Source organism: Bos mutus, chromosome 10, assembly GCF_027580195.1.
Source record: "Bos mutus isolate GX-2022 chromosome 10, NWIPB_WYAK_1.1, whole genome shotgun sequence".
In the NCBI taxonomy this organism is placed as follows: Eukaryota; Metazoa; Chordata; class Mammalia; order Artiodactyla; family Bovidae; genus Bos; species Bos mutus.
Genome location: NC_091626.1, coordinates 49,848,765 through 49,865,393, shown reverse-complemented (window position 1 = coordinate 49,865,393; position 16,629 = coordinate 49,848,765). Strand labels below are relative to the sequence as shown.

The 16,629-nt window shown below is 35.7% G+C and overlaps 1 protein-coding gene across 1 annotated transcript in view; it reads left to right on the top strand.

Moving 5' to 3' along the window:
- The window catches only part of DMXL2 (Dmx like 2), a 167,465-nt gene that overhangs the window by 125,858 nt on the left and 24,978 nt on the right, over positions 1-16,629 (top strand). Inside the window, 6 exon segments of the mRNA XM_070377897.1 lie at positions 1,024-1,288; positions 6,392-7,473; positions 7,875-8,066; positions 11,635-11,710; positions 13,203-13,331; positions 15,566-15,814. Of these exon segments, the coding sequence (XP_070233998.1) occupies positions 1,024-1,288; positions 6,392-7,473; positions 7,875-8,066; positions 11,635-11,710; positions 13,203-13,331; positions 15,566-15,814 (1,993 nt within the window).

Genomic DNA, 16,629 nt, shown 5'->3' with positions numbered 1-16,629 from the left:
GAACTTTCTAGATTGGAAGCTACTGAGTTCTCAGTTCAGTAGCTCAGTCATGTCCGACTCTTTGCAACCCCATGAATAGCAGCATGCCAGGCCTCTCTGTCCATCAACAACTCCCGGAGTTTACTCAAACTCGTATCCATTGGGTCGGTGATGCCATCCAACCATCTCATCCTCTATAGTCATCTTCTCCTCCTGCCCTCAATCCCTCCCAGCATCAGGGTCTTTTCCAATGAGTCAACTTTTTGCATGAGGTGGCCAAAGTTTTGGAGTTTCAGCCTCAGCATCAGTCCTTCCAATGAACACCCAGGACTGATCTCCTTTAGGATGGACTGGTTGGATCTCCTTGCAGTCCAAGGGATTCTCAAGAGTCTTCTCCAACACCACAGTTCAAAAGCATTAATTCTTCAGTGCTCAGCTTTCTTCACAGTGTAACTCTCACGTCCATACATGACCACTGGAAAAACCGTAGCCTTGACTAGATGGACCTTTGTTGGCAAAGTAATGTCTCTGCTTTTCAATATGCTATCTAGGTTGCTCATAACTTTCCTTCCAAGGAGTAAGCGTCTTTTAATTTCATGGCTGCAATCGCCATCTGCAGTGATTTTGGAGCCCCGAAAAATAAAGTCTGACACTGTTTCTTCTGTTTTGCCGTCTATTTCCCCATCTATTTCCCATGAAGTGATGGGACCAGATGCTGTGTTCTTAGTTTTCTGAATGTTGAGCTTTAAGCCAACTTTTTCACTCTCCTCTTTCATTTTCATCAAGAGGCTTTTTAGTTCCTCTTCACTTTCTGCCATATGGGTGGTATCATTTGCATATCTGAGGTTATTGATATTTCTGCCGGCAAACTAAGTTCTAGTTTCTTAAATTTCTTGCTATTTCTTAATCACTCTCTCAACCTCTGGACCTCTTTCCTCTACTCTGATAATATAAATAGTGGATAATTTCAGGAGTTCAGTGGGATATTTCATCTCTCTAAATAATTATCATTAAATAAATATTTATTAATATTTAAATTTATAGGTATGTCTTGAAAAAATGGAAGATATCCAGCTAGCCATGGTAATTGCCCGTTTATATGAATCTGATTTTGAGACTTCTTCCACTTACCTGTCCATCCTAAATCAGAAGATTTTGGGTTGCCAAAAGGATGGCTCAGGATTCGATTGTGAAAGATTACATCCTGATCCTTTCCTCCGTAGTCTTGCTTACTGGGTAATGAAAGATTACACCAGAGCATTGGACACGTTATTAGAACAGACACCAAAGGAGGATGATGAACATCAAGGTAGGACATTTTATGTGTTTCTCTTTCTCTTTTTTTAAAAGGCCGTTTCTGAATAGATAACATATACTTAGATAATACACACACACACACACACACACACACACACACACACACACCGCCCCCCCCCCCCCCACCCCTGCCCTCTTCATTGCCAGACTTACTTTTCAGCTTTGAGAAATCAGCGTCAAAATTTTTTATGTGGCTAGAAGTTCAGTCACTTACTACCTGTAATTGAATCTGGCATTTTGTTATCATAATTTTAGTAGTACTAAGAAGATTTCACACATGTTTTTACTCTCATAGCTATATATCAAGGTATATAAGATTACCATACTATTCTAATTTCATATATATTAAAGTGAAGCATACAGAATATTCCCACATTGCATAGCTCTTTCCATGTATAATAGCCAGTTTTCTAAAAAAGTGTATATTTTGGTTGTTACACATAGTTGGTATGATGTATGGGCCTACAAAAACTTTATTCTTGTGTGATGAACTTTCTCTTAGTTATCCCAAATAATTTATTTTCCTAGAAGCATTTGGAAGGTATCTATTAGCATTGTTTGCAGTAATCATAAAATGGAACATTTTAAGTAGTCAATAATAGAATAGTTTAATTATAATGTATCCATACTGTAGAAACAGTATGCTATTAAAAGTGAGGTAAGTGAGGTAGAGTGATGTGTTAATGTATGTTGTATTCAGTGAAAAAAGTAAGGTATAGAACAATATGGTCCTGAATTGGTGTTTTTCTTTCTAACTTACTTCACTCTGTATAATAGGCTCCAGTTTCATCCACCTCATTAGAACTGATTCAAATGTATTCTTTTTAATGGCTGAGTAATATTCCATGGAATTTAGAAAGATGGTAACGATGACCCTATATGCGAGACAGCAGAAGAGTCACAGATGTATAGAACAGTCTGCTGGACTCTGTGGGAGAAGGCGAGGGTGGGATGATTTGAGAGAATAGTATCGAAACATGTATACTATCATATGTGAAACAGATTGTCAGTCCAGGTTCGATGCATGAGACATGGTGCTCAGGGCTGGTGCATTGGGACGACCCTGAGAGATGGGATGGGGAGGGAGGTGGGAGTGGGGTTCAGGATGGGGAACACATGTACACCCATGGCTGATTCATGTCAATGTATGGCAAAACTCACTACAATACTGTAAAGTGATTAGCCTCCAATTAAAATAAATAAATAGAAGAGACATCATTTTCCTTCCATATCTTGTGTTGTTTAGACTTGTACTTTAGTGTTAATTTCAACAAATGTATTAAATTTCTCATTTCAAAAAAAACAAAGAAAAAAACCAATATGGTCCCTGTATTTATGTGCTTATGGCACACATACACGTACTGTGTGCACACACACGCTGTCTGGTTTCCCGCTCCCTCTCTCTTTTTTGTTTTCTGGAACAAATCATAAACTAAATTGGCACTGGTTACCTTTTAGGAATAGGAGGGAGAGATACAAGCTTTTACTTTTCATTTTGTACTTTCATTAGTTATAATTTTATGTGTTATTTTTAAATACTTAAAGAGCTTAAATGAATAAAGAGATTCAGGCTCATTTTTTGTTTTCTTCTTTACAAAAAAGAAGTGTAATAATTTAATACAGTAGTCCCCTCTTATCCACAGGGATTATGTTCTAGGACCCCTAGTGGATTTCTGAAACGGTGGATAGTACCACATCCTATATAAACTATGTTTTTTCATATATATATGAGATAAAGTTTAATTTATAAATTAGGCACAGTAAGGGATTAACAGCAGTGACTAATGATAAAAGAGAACAATTATAACAACAATATACTGTAATGAAAGATGGGAATGTGGGTTTTCTCACTCAGAATCTTATCGTACAATTTTAATGCCTTTTCCATCTTAACAAAGCACTTATCATGCACTGTGCCCATAACGTCTGCAGTTTTAGGTGTGACAGAAAAACTAACATGAATTTCTTTTTCGTTCTTCACAATTTTGTGGATAGAAGATTTTTTCTGACCATAGATAATAGTACCCTTGGCTTATGAATTTTTTGCTTTTCTTGTTAAATAGAGAACTTTCAAATTTTCATATAAAGGAAGCACTTGCAGCTTCTCTTTGGCATAGATGAACTGCCAGCATAACTACTGTTGCATATGGGGCTCTTTGTTATTAAATAAAATGAGGGGGACTTGAACACAAGCACTCTGGTGCCCTGATAGTGGATCTGATAATCACAGTGGCTACTAAGTGACTAGTGGGTGGAACACTTTGGACAAAGGATGATGATCCCTGTCCTGGGGAGGATGGAACAGGATGGTGCGAGATTTCATCTTACTTCTCAGAACAACTCACAATTGAAAACTTATGAATTGTGTGCTTCTGGAATTTTCCATTTAATATTTTTAAACCTCAGTTGACCTCTGGTAACTGAAACCGTGGGAAGCAAAACTGCAGGCAAGAGGGGGACGACTGTAAATATTAAAAAAAAAAATTAAAGCAAAGGAAATAAAACCTTTAGAAGAAAAATATCTGAGCTACCCAAGTAATTTTAATAAATTTTAAATAATAAATTTAATAAATTTTAATAAAAGGTACACATTTTTACGGATTCTATTTATTTCTTAATATTTTCCAGGTTAACTTTTAAGAGGTTGTTATTGGGGAAATTTTAATGTATACATAAAGAGTTATACCCATCTAACACAATCAGCTGTATTAATACTGCACTGTAATAGATTTATAATATTTTTCACACAAATAATACATAAACACAAAAAATAATAAAACATTTTTAATTATATGGTATCTTGAAAAGTGCACCAAACATGTGAACTAATTTATATTAGACATGCAAATGCCTGTTCACATCTTTGAAAGTTTGCAGTGTGAAGGTTTGTATTTAGGGAACTTACTGTATAGATATATTTTGAAGCAAACCCAACAGATCATTTCGTCTGTAAATATTAAAACATGCATCTCTAAAAAATAAAGACTCTAAAAACATAGCACATATCAGTTATAACACATAACACAGTTTTGTGAGTAATCAAATCCTCAGTGTTCAGATTTCCCTGGTTGTCTTATAAAATCTTATACAGTTGATTTGTTTGACCCAAGATCCAGGTGAGGCCTGTATCATGTGATTGGTTGAGGTGCCTCTTATGTCAGTTTTCATCCATATTTAGTTACTGCAGCATGCCTCACCCCCGAATTTATTTGTTAAAGAAGTCAGATTGTCTGTCCTGTAGTTTCCTGAGTTTTAGATTTTGCTGGTTGTATTCTTGTTGTTTCATTTAATGTTTTTTTTTCCCCCTCTGTTTCTCTGTATTTCCTATAAATTGGTAAGTAAGATTTTAGAGGATTTTAGTAGTTTTTTTGGCAGAAATATTTAATAGATGGGTAGAGCACTTCCACCAGGGAACTCATTTGAAAGTGTTAGTTGCTCAGCTGTGTCCAACTCTTTGTGACCCCATGGGCTGTAGCACGCCAGGCTTCTCTGGCATGCTTCCATGGCGTGCTCCATGAAATTCTCCAGGCAAAAATACTGGAGTGGGTTGCCATTCCATTCTCCAGGGGATCCTGCCATCCAAATGATTGAACCTGGGTCTCCTGCATTGCAGGCAGATTCTTTACCATCTGAGCCAACAGGGAAACCCTCAGGGAACTCATAATGTCAGCTTATTTTGCTTTTTGTGGTATTAACAGCTATCAGTGACTGCCATCTACATTAGTTTTTGTAAAATGACAATATTCTAAATTTGTCATTTTATCCTTTTTGAGCTCGAATGCTTCTCTAGAGTACAGTCTCCCTTGGCAATGACTTGATTACTCAGTTCCAGTCGTATACATAGTAAAAGGAATATAAATGTTTGATTCTTATTTACTAGTTTTCAAAATAATAGCTTGGTTCTCTAGCATCCTAGAAAGGTGACCAATTAGCTTTCATTTTTTAAGGTTATTTTGAATTCACAGATTAAGATAGAGTTGTGTTTTAATCCATTGCAGGTTATTATTATGGATGCTCAGATTATCAGAGCCTCTTTAAGTCCTTGCATTTGACATTTTTCTTTGATAGTTTCTTTGCTTTCTGGTATGGTAAGATGTTTCAGGCTCATATTATACATCTCCTGCCCAAGACCTGGAAATGACCAATCCTCCAAAGAATCCTGGTTCCTTTTTGTTGGGAGTGATATTTAGACACCACAGCCTGAACACAGGGATCCCCGTTGCTGCAGGCGTGGCCATTGTTCCTAGGTTATTTCAATGAATGAAGCTAGTAAAAATTTTCCACCCTGAGGTACATGTGTTCACACTGACATTTCTAATTTCAGATATAGAGTTCTGATATTTCAAAAATGTGTATCATGAAAAGCTTGGATTCTTATGACATTAACATAATTATTTGCTGTTTTATATATATATATATATATATATATATATAAATAGTTTCAGAGTAATGATGCAGATATTTTTGCAACAGCATGGTTACTGAGAACAGCTTAAGCTTTTTTTTTTTTTTTTCAGTTTTTTGTTTTGATGGTATATATGACTCAGGATGGTCAGTCATATTACTTATTTTTAAGTCACTTTTTAGTTCCTGTCTTGTGATTATGGTACCAGCTTGATGCAAACAATCATTTGTGTAATTTTGCTTTTATTGTAAATTTTTAAAAAGTAAATTTCCTTTTAGAATTATATAAAACGTTAAGTGGTTTTGAAATAAAATGAAGGTATTTTTAGAAGAATCTATCATCTTTCCTCATCTTTCTACCCTGTTTTACCCTCCCTTTTTAGGGGACCAGTTGAAAAAAAATTGTGTATTTTTTTTCTATTAAAAAATGTGTGTGTGTGTAGATGTGTTTTTAATTTTTCTAATTTTTTAAATAAAAGATGGCTTACTATATATACTTTCACTTAATATATTCTGGATATCACAGGGAAATTTTAATTTCAGCTATATTGTGTGGATGTACCATAGTTCAACTAATCCTGGGTTAATAATTAAGTTTCCTTTATTTTGAGGAAATGCTGACACACTTTATTCTTTTGTAACATAATTACAAATTAACATCATACCTTGCAATTGTCTCTGATTTCTATAGTTATCATCAAGTCTTGTAACCCAGTGGTGTTTAGTTTCTACAACTACCTTCGAACTCATCCTTTGCTTATTCGAAGAAACCTTGTCTCCCCTGAAGGAACTTTGGCAACTGTAGGTCTCAAAACTGAGAAGAACTTTGTTGATAAAATTAACCTCATAGAAAGAAAATTATTCTTTACTACAGCAAATGCTCATTTTAAAGTTGGATGCCCTGTTTTAGCCTTGGAGGTACTCTCCAAAATTCCAAAAGTTACCAAAGCGTCTGCCTTACCCTCAAAAAAAGATCAGCCTGATTTCATTTCTAAAAAGATGGATGATGTACCTTCAGAATCAAAAACTCTGAGCGACAGTGATAGAAGTTTTGGCACTGATTGGTCAAATGTCACTTCATCACAGATTGACTGGAGTCAGCCAGTGGTAAGGATAGAAGAGGAACCCCTTACTCTTGATTGGGGTGAAGAGCATGATAGTGCCTTAGAAGAAGAGGAAGAAGATGCTGTTGGTTTAGTAATGAAAAGTACAGATGTCGGGAAAAAAGATAGACAAGAAGATCAGAAAACTCCAGACCCTAACGTGTTACTGACCCCTCAGGAAGAGGATCATCTTGAAGGTGATACTGAAGTTGATGTGATTGCTGAACAACTAAAATTCAGAGCTTGTTTAAAGATCCTTATGACTGAACTAAGAACATTGGCTACCGGTTATGAAGTAGATGGAGGAAAACTCAGATTTCAGCTCTACAACTGGCTTGAAAAGGAAATTGCTGCCTTGCATGAAATATGTAATCATGAATCGGTTATTAAAGAATATGCCAGTAAAATGTATTCCAAAGGAGAGAGTGATCTTCTAGATCAGGAAGAGAAGGTGGATAAACCAGATATTGGCTCCTATGAGCGGCACCAGATAGAAAGGCGGAGACTCCAGGCTAAACGAGAGCACGCGGAAAGACGGAAGTCATGGCTGCACAAGAACCAAGACCTCCTTCGAGTGTTTCTTAGTTACTGTAGCCTCCACGGAGCCCAAGGTGGTGGTCTGGCCTCAGTACGAATGGAGCTCAAATTCTTGCTACAAGAATCACAGCAGGTATCAACCTTACATTTGTTCTCAATCTTGGTTATTTTAATAATTTCAGTAACTCTTTCATTTATAGTTTTAAAGCTCTTTCTACCAGTTAATTTTAACATGATCAGCTCCTCTATTCATAGAAGCAGATATTTACACTGTGCATACATATTTTTAGACAAAAGTTTTGATAAATAGAAGTAGGCTAAAAGCTTGAGAGCACAGCTTTGTCAAACTCATCTCTATACCTTCTGCATCTCGCATAGTACCTGGTACACCAGTTTTTGTGGAATGAGCAAGTACATTAACATACTGCTTTTACTCAAATGTTTACTGCCAGTATTTTTATCATATAACTTAATTGCTTTTTTTTCTCCTTCATTTTAACCACTTTGGAAAAAATAACCCACTGTCACTCACAGGAAACTACAGTGAAGCAGCTCCAGTCGCCACTGCCACTGCCTACCACTCTACCTCTGCTTTCAGCAAGTATTGCTTCAACAAAAACAGTCATAGCTAATCCTGTATTGTACTTAAATAATCACATCCATGATATACTCTATACTATTGTTCAGATGAAAACACCACCTCATCCCAGTATTGAAGATGTGAAGGTAATGTAAAGTTTATGATCATTTGATACTGTACACACTGAGAAGGTAAATAAGTTATACTACTCTTCCAGTTTGAACTTGGAAGAAATATTTAAAGTATTCTTATTTGCTGCCTTCTGAGTCTGATCAGTTCAAGACTGTCCAATGAATGTAAGTTGAAAGTAAACATTCTTGAAATTCTGCCATTTGCCACACTGGATGGAATATTATGCTAAGTAAAATAAGTCAGATAGAAAGACAAATACTGTATGTTATCACTTATATGTGGAATCAAAAAATAAAACAAATGACTGTATGTAACAAAATAGAAATGGACTCACAGACATAGAAAACAAACAGTGGTTAACAAAGTGGGCATATGTGTATGGGGGCACATTAGGGGTAGGGAGTTAAGAGATATAAACAACTAAGTGTAAAATACTTAGTATAAAATAATTAAGCAACAAAGATATCAGATCAGATCAGATCAGTCACTCAGTCGTGTCCGACTCCTTGCGACCCCATGAATCGCAGCACGCCAGGCCTCCCTGATCACCAACTCCCGGAGTTCACTGAGACTCATGTCCATCGAGTCAGTGATGCCATCCAGCCATCTCATCCTCTGTTGTCCCTTTCTCCTCTTGCCCCCAATCCCTCCCAGCATCAGGGTCTTTTCCAATGAATCAACTCTTCACATGAGGTGGCCAAAGTACTGGAGTTTCAGCTTCAGCATCATTCCTTCCAAAGAAATCCCAGGGCTGATCTCCTTCAGAATGGACTGGTTGGATCTCCTTGCAGTCCAAGGGACTCTCAAGAGTCTTCTCCAACACCACAGTTCAAAAGCATCAATTCTTCGGCACTCAGCCTTCTTCACAGTCCAACTCTCACATCCATACTTGACCACAGGAAAAACCATAGCCTCGACTAGATGAACCTTTGTTGGCAAAGTAATGTCTCTGCTTTTCAATATGCTATCTAGGTTGATAGCACAGGAAAATATAGCCATTATTTTAGAATTATCTATAAAAATATTGAGCCACTATGCTGTACACTTGAATCTAATATAATAGCTTCTTCTTACTTGTGGAAAAGTTACTGTCTTCCTTTAAGACAGGCAGATACTTTTTTGGAAAAATTAATTCATTTTCTATACAGTATTCTTAACACACATTCCTTTAGATCCCCATCTTGTTTAAATGAATCATTATGTAGAAATATTTATAACTGTTCCTTACATGCTGAGATATTATGAAAATGTAAGTTCAGGAAGTATCTTGGGGAAAACCATGATTGATTAGAAGTGGTCCCAGCGAAAGTACTCTCATTGGTATCTGCCTGAGGATTTTGTTTTGTTGGAAACTGTGCAGTAGTTCAGGGTAATGAGAATATGGACAGAATTCAGTTCAGTTGCTCAGTTGTGTCCGACTCTTTGTGACCCCATGGATGACAGCATACAAGGCCTCCCTGTCTATCACGAACTCCCGGAGTTAACTCAAACTCACCTCCATGGAGTCGGTGATGCCATCCAACCATCTCATCCTCTGTCGTCCCCTTTGCCTCCTGCCTTCAATCTTTCCCAGCATCAGGGTCTTTTCAAATGAGTCAGCTCTTCACATCAGGTGGCCACAGTTTTGGAGTTTCAGCTTCAACATCAGTCCTTCCATTGAACACTCAGGACTGATCTCCTTTAGGATGGACTGGTTGGATCTCCTTGCTGTCCAAGGGACTCTCCAGAGTCTTATCTAACACCACACTTCAAAAACATCAATTCTTTGGTGCTCAGCTTTCTTTATAGTCCAACTTTCGCATCCATACATGACCACTGGAAAAACCATAGCCTTGACTAGATGGACCTTTGTTGGCAAAGTAATGTCTCTGGTTTTTAATATGCTGTCTAGGTTGGTCATAACTTTCCTTCCAAGGAGTAAGCGTCTTTTTATTTCATAGCTGCAATCACCATCTGCAGTGATTTTGGAGCCCCCAAAAATAAAGTCCGACACTGTTTCCACTGTTTCCCCACCTACTTGTCATGAAGTTATGGGACCGGATGCCATGATTTTAGTTTTCTGAATGTTGAGCTTTAAGCCAACTTTTTCACTCTCCTCTCTGACTTTCATCAAGAGGCTCTTTAGTTCTTCTTCACTTTCTGCCATAAGGGTGGTGTCATCTGCATATCTGAGGTTATTGATATTTCTCCCAGCAATCTTGATTTCAGCTTGTACTTCATCCAGCCCAGCATTTCTCATGATGTACTGTGCATATAAGTAAATAATCAGGGTGACAATATACAGAATTAACTACCCCAAATTAAAACTATATCCTATGCTGAAAACGTAAAAGCAGGTAGATGCTAAGAAACCCTAGGGAGGATGGCAGGATCTGGAGAGTTGATCAAACTTCCTCTGTACTAGCCTAAGTGTATTTGTCCTGTGCTTTTTCCAGTTCCAGTGGCTGATGTCATTTCAGTTCCCCAGCATTTTTTCTTTAAAATTTTTTTGTATGAAATGCACATTCAGTCTCTGGTAGTGTGTGCTTCTGAAGAACCCAAGATTAACTGGTCATATCATCCTATTGCTTGCATGCTGAGTCACTTCAGGTGTGTCCACCTCTTTGCGACTCTGTGGACTGGAGCCCACCAGGCTCCTCTGTCCATGGGATTTTGCACACAAGAACACTGGAGGGGGTTGCCATGCCCTCCAGGGGATCTTCCTGACCCGGGGATCAAACCCATGTCTCTTGCATCTCCTGCATTGTTAGGCATGATCTTTACCACTAGTACTACCTGGGGAAGCCCCTGTTGAGATTACTTAAATTATTTGATAGGTGAATATGGAAAAGTAGAAAATTCATTCAGTGCTTATAATTACGTTGGCATTTAATGTAATCTAAGTTAACATTTCTAGTTCCAGGAAATTTGGATAAGCTTTGAAAAAGTATGAAACTATTTCTAAGATCCCTTCAGATTTTAAGATTGTAGGAATCAAGTGTTGATTCAGCATGGCACTGTAGGTTTTGATATTATATTGATAATTTTTTAAACTATCAAAATTTAAAATTTTCAGACTGCATTACTTCTAAGTGGATGGATATCTTGCTTTCTGGAAAATTAACCATTTCACACAGTGATTGATACATTTTCTAAACATTTAATTCATTCTTATTGATAAGATCAGTTCTTCAGTTTCATCAAGGGGAATTTAATAAGGCAAGTTTAAATAAAAGCTCTGAAAATTGTCTGCTAATTTTGGTTCTCTTTTTTTTGAGTATTACTATTTAAGCTATTCATTAGCAGGCTAGGACAGTCCCAGCAATGTGAACGTTGACACTTTACTCAAGGCCTGCAAAACGGCAGGCTCACAGTAATGAATATTTGATAAATATGTGTATAAATCAGTTAACTTTGTTGTAAGAATGCATATTAAATTAGGTGAGTGTTATTTTAGAAGCTTTAAGGCAGAGTTAGTAGTCTCATGTAGGATCTAGTCTTATTTATGATATTGCTAGTTTCTTGGATATTTTCTGATCTTTAACCTACTACTGTTTGTAGAAATATCAGTACAAAATGTAATTGTGGCTGTTTTGGTTTTAGGTGCACACACTTCATTCATTAGCAGCATCACTTTCTGCATCAATTTACCAAGCATTATGTGACAGTCATAGCTACAAAAAAAAAAAAAAAAATCACCCAAATAGTATTTATACAGCAAAAACATTAAACTATACCACAGTTATATTAAGGTTCTGCTTCCAAGGGACTGAAAAATCCTGGAATATGACCACCGTGTGTACTTTATGAGAATGAGAAAATAATTGTTTAGTTTAGCAATCACCTAGTAACAACAGAGACAAGTAGAAAATGACAGATGGTAAAGGAAAATTATCATCACCATCTTCTTTTTGTTTTCAAGAAAAGAAGTATCCATTATCCAAAGTAATTTATAATATGAAGTTTTCTAATTTTTTTCTCCCTTAGGAGCTATTCCTTTGGCATTAGATTAGTTCCTGTTTGTTTGCTTTTCAGTTGAAAGAGGGAAAACTTTTGAAAAATGATAAAGTACATTCCTAGCATTGAATTATTAAAATCAATTTTACTTACCTCTTTCGGTATCAGTCTTTAAAAGTGATATCAATAGATGTAATGGTTTGAAATTTTGTTAAATGTCTAATTGCCTTCATCAGTGTATACTTTATATTTTAATGACCAGGGCAATATAAGTAGTAAGAAATTGAATCAGTCAGAAAGATGACCTAGACTTAAATGAATTATGTTAATAAATGAAAAGTTTGTACTATAAATAGAATCACATTAAATGTATATTAAACATGTATCTAGATTTTTTTTCTTATAAACTCAGCAGCCTCTTGTGGGAAGACTGTTATTGCATAAGGAGTTAACTCTCTCAAAATGGCCTAACTCTGATGTTAGCCTAGTAAGGCCATGTCTAAGTGAACTCTCAAAACTTGGAAGTGTAAATAAGAAAAAGTTTATTTAGTTGACAGTGATCACCTTAATGATCAAAGACAATTTGTTTGATATCAGTCACTGCTTCAAATGGTGCCAGATGAGAATCCAAATACATTTTGTTTAAATATATCTTTTCTAGTTCTTAGGCTGTGATTGACTCTCTGAGAAGTCATATTTATTTTCTTCTTGTGTATTTCCCACACTCCATAAAGATGAGGAAAGTAAATATTTGGGCATGTTTGACTTTAGGTTTTTCTAAAATAGTTTCCTGCAGATTTAGTTGACCTTTTAATTCAGAATTGAGCTTGCACAACTTGGCAGGACTAAGAATGCAACAACATAGTTGCTGAAACTTCTGATATTCCTGGTACCAACAGTAATCTCCTTACAGCAGACTTTTAAAATACAAATAAGTGAATATGGAAAAGATTTTTAAGTTTTAAGCGGCATTTGGGAAAGGTTTTAAAGACTAAATGTCATCTGCCCAAATAGAACGTTTGGTATTTTCTTTTAAAAAACTATCAATAAATATTTGTAACTAATTTAAAAAACTTTCTGAAATAAGTTATTGGAACATTGAATTCAGTTTTAAGAGTTTTGTTTTTGCTACAGTTATTTAAAAAGTGTGTTTAAGGTATACTTGCTTATTACCTCTGTGGACGATAAATAACAGAATTTTGTTTGGTTTGGCAGTCAAACAGAAGGAAACCAGTTTACAGGAATGGCTTATCAAGGGCTTCTTTTAAGTGATCGTCGAAGACTAAGGACAGAAAGCATTGAAGAACATGCAACACCAAATTCTTCTCCTGCTCAATGGCCCGGTGAGAACTCGAGTGCTGTTTTTATATTTGTTTAAATTTTCTATTTGGAAACTCCTTTTTACAAAACTACTAACTGGTTCCCTGATTGTTGTTGTTTGTGGATTTGGTGAATCACTTTTTGTTTGTTTGTTTTTGATGATATTTTCTGCCATGGATTAGGAATTCTTAAATATTATAATGTTGTCTGAAGATTCAGAAAGTTAAGGCTTCAAAAACCAGCTGTGCTGACCAGCATAAAAAAAGCAAGGTTTAACATCTTTCCCAAGGGTGAGCACAATTGTGTTTCTTATCCTTAGACATCCTGAGTTAGAGTCTTAGAGAGCCAGTATCACACATGTTTTTTCACTGATGTATCAGAATACAGTCATTCTCAAGATGTTGGTATATTTAGGACAGGAGTGACCGTCCTGTTACACATATGTCATGGTGTCTGCCAGTCCTTTCCCTCTGGGTAGCTCTTTCTCACTCTCAGTATCAGTTATTTCAAACCTCTACTCTCATCATCCTTTCCTCATTTGCCATGTCATTTAATTTTTACTGTAGTTTTATAAATTTCTACTCTTAATCTATATCTATGATTACATGTTAATGATCTTTGTAAAGAGGGGCAATGGAGGAAGTGACAGACTCAGAGTGTATATTTAAAATTCTTTTATACATGTTTCTCCAAACATTGTTGTTTTGACTTTTTATTGAATTTCAAACTTATAAAAGTTTCAAAAATGGTACAAAGAATTTTTGTATAATCTTCACCCAAATTTCCCAACGTAGACATTTTACCATACTTGCCTTATCATTCATTCCTCCTCTCTCCCTCACTTATTGTGTGTCTGTGTGGATATATATATATATACTTTTTTTCTGAAATACTTGAGGATAAATTGTAGAAATGATGCCCCTTTACACATATCAGTTTATCTTTCCTAAAAATAGGCATTCTCTTATTAAGTATAACATTGTTACCAAAATTTAGGATGTGTTAGGAAATTCAGCATCTTAATATTGATACAGTACTGTTGTCTAACCTGTAGAGTTTTTTTTTTTTTTGATAGTTTCACCAATCATCTCACTGAAGTCTTCCATGTTGTATTCTTAGTTGTATTGTCTCACGAATCTCCTCTAATATGCAGTCCTCCTTTCTTTGTCTCTCATGACTTTGACACTTTCAAAGAGTACTAGCCAATTATTTTTTAGAATGTTCTTATGTTTCGGTTTTTCTGATGTTAATATTAGATTCAGATTATGAAGAGAGATTGTACCCTTCTCAGAGCAAAATAGCAAGAGGCACATGATGCCACTTTGGTCTCAGCACTGGTGCCATTAACTTTGACCACTTTGTGTGGTAGTTTCTGCCAGATTTCTCCTTTGTAAAATTATTCTCTTTTGCAATTCGTAAGTATCTTTTGAAGAGAGTGTTTGAGGATTGTGTAAAATGTCATACTTTTACCTGCTAATTATAATGTTCAGTGATGACTCCTGCCTGAATCAAATATAACTGTGGAGATTACTCAGTGGTGATTTTCTAATTCTATGCTTCTTTCTACGTATTAGTTGAAATTGTGATATAAGGAAGAGCTTTCTCTTCTTTTTGTTTATTCACTCATTTATTATTTCATTGTGGATGAATGGATTCCTGTTTTAGTCTGTAGGTTATAAACAATTTCTATCATTTATTTTGTTGTTCAAACTATGGATGGTGATTTAGTCACTAAGTCGTGTCCAACTCTTATGACCCCGTGGACTATAGCCCTCCAGTCTCCTCTGTCCATGGGATTTTCCAGACAAGACCACTCAAGTGGTTTGCCATTTCCTTCTCCAGGGGATCTTCCTGGCTCTGCAGTTGAACCCAGAATCTCCTGCTTTGCAGGAGATGTAAGAGATCTGGGTTCAATCCCTGAGTTGGGAAGATCCCTGGAGAAGGAAATGGGAGCCCACTCCAATATTCTTGCCTGGTAAATCCCATGGACAGAGGAACCTGGTGGGTTACAGTCCATAGGGTTGCAGAGTTGGACACGACTGAAGCAACTGAGTATGCATGCATAAGTGGAGGAAAACTGTGGAATTATATGTGTATCTGTCTATCTATCTATATATATATATCTCCATGTGTGTATATTGATACTATATATATAGTATAATATAGATACATAATTGTGGTTCAATTGCAGATTTGGATTTGTTTCCCTTCTGGAGCTTTATGCTGATATTTCTTTTAATATTATATACCCTTACAGGTGTGAGTTCACTTATTAATCTCTTGAGTTCAGCCCAAGATGAAGACCAGCCAAAATTGAATATTTTGTTGTGTGAAGCTGTTGTTGCTGTGTACTTGAGTTTATTGATACATGCTCTTGCCACAAATTCCTCCAATGAATTGTTTCGACTTGCAGCCCACCCATTAAACAACCGAATGTGGGCTGCTGTTTTTGGAGGAGGTGTGAAACTTGTTGTGAAGCCTCAAAGACAATCTGAAAATATTTCAGGTAAGATAAATTTGATAACAATAATGTATATAAGTATAAATAGTTTCTTATATGAAAATTAAAGTTTTTTTAATGTTTTAAGAATTTTTGTTTTGAAAATCAGTGATGTTTAATGTATAATCAGTCTTAGAATAATAAATAATCTCATATTAGAATAAAGAGTACAGTTTCAGTGTAACATTTTTTGATGAATTTGAAAAGAATAAAAAAAAAAAGGAAAGGTAAAGTTAAGTGAGGAAATAGTGTTGAGGAATGAGGTCGTGGAAAAGGATAGTTTTTATTTTTTTATAGTTTATCATGGTGATTTTGAGTTTATAAAAGCTTTATTAATAAGTTTTGGTCATTATCATAAATAACTGGGCTAAAATTTTTGGACTTTCCGTAATGCACAAAGTTGAGTTAGGTCCGAACTCATTGCCATGATATATAGGCATACATAAGAAAAACACTCAAGGTTTGTTGATTGAAGTAAGTAAAAGCATTAAGGGTGTTATCTGTAACATAGCATGGAAAGTTAAAGATTTCTTAACTATGGAATAGTAAGTTAATCTGTATCCTAGTCAATATTCTTTAGAACTTTCTTTAGCAATGTGTTTGTTTAAAAGGTAGAAATATTAATTGAGAATTATTTTTTTTGCAACCCACATTCTTTTCTCAGCTTTTATTTTAAGATATCACACTTATTTTTTAAAAGTTTAAAAAAAAAGTTTTTAAGTAGAGAAGATTTAGATAAATCCTCATAGTTCTTACAGAGTATACCAGTAGTTGGCTTCAGATTAAGTTCATGGTCATACTCAGGCTCTTCCAATCATGCA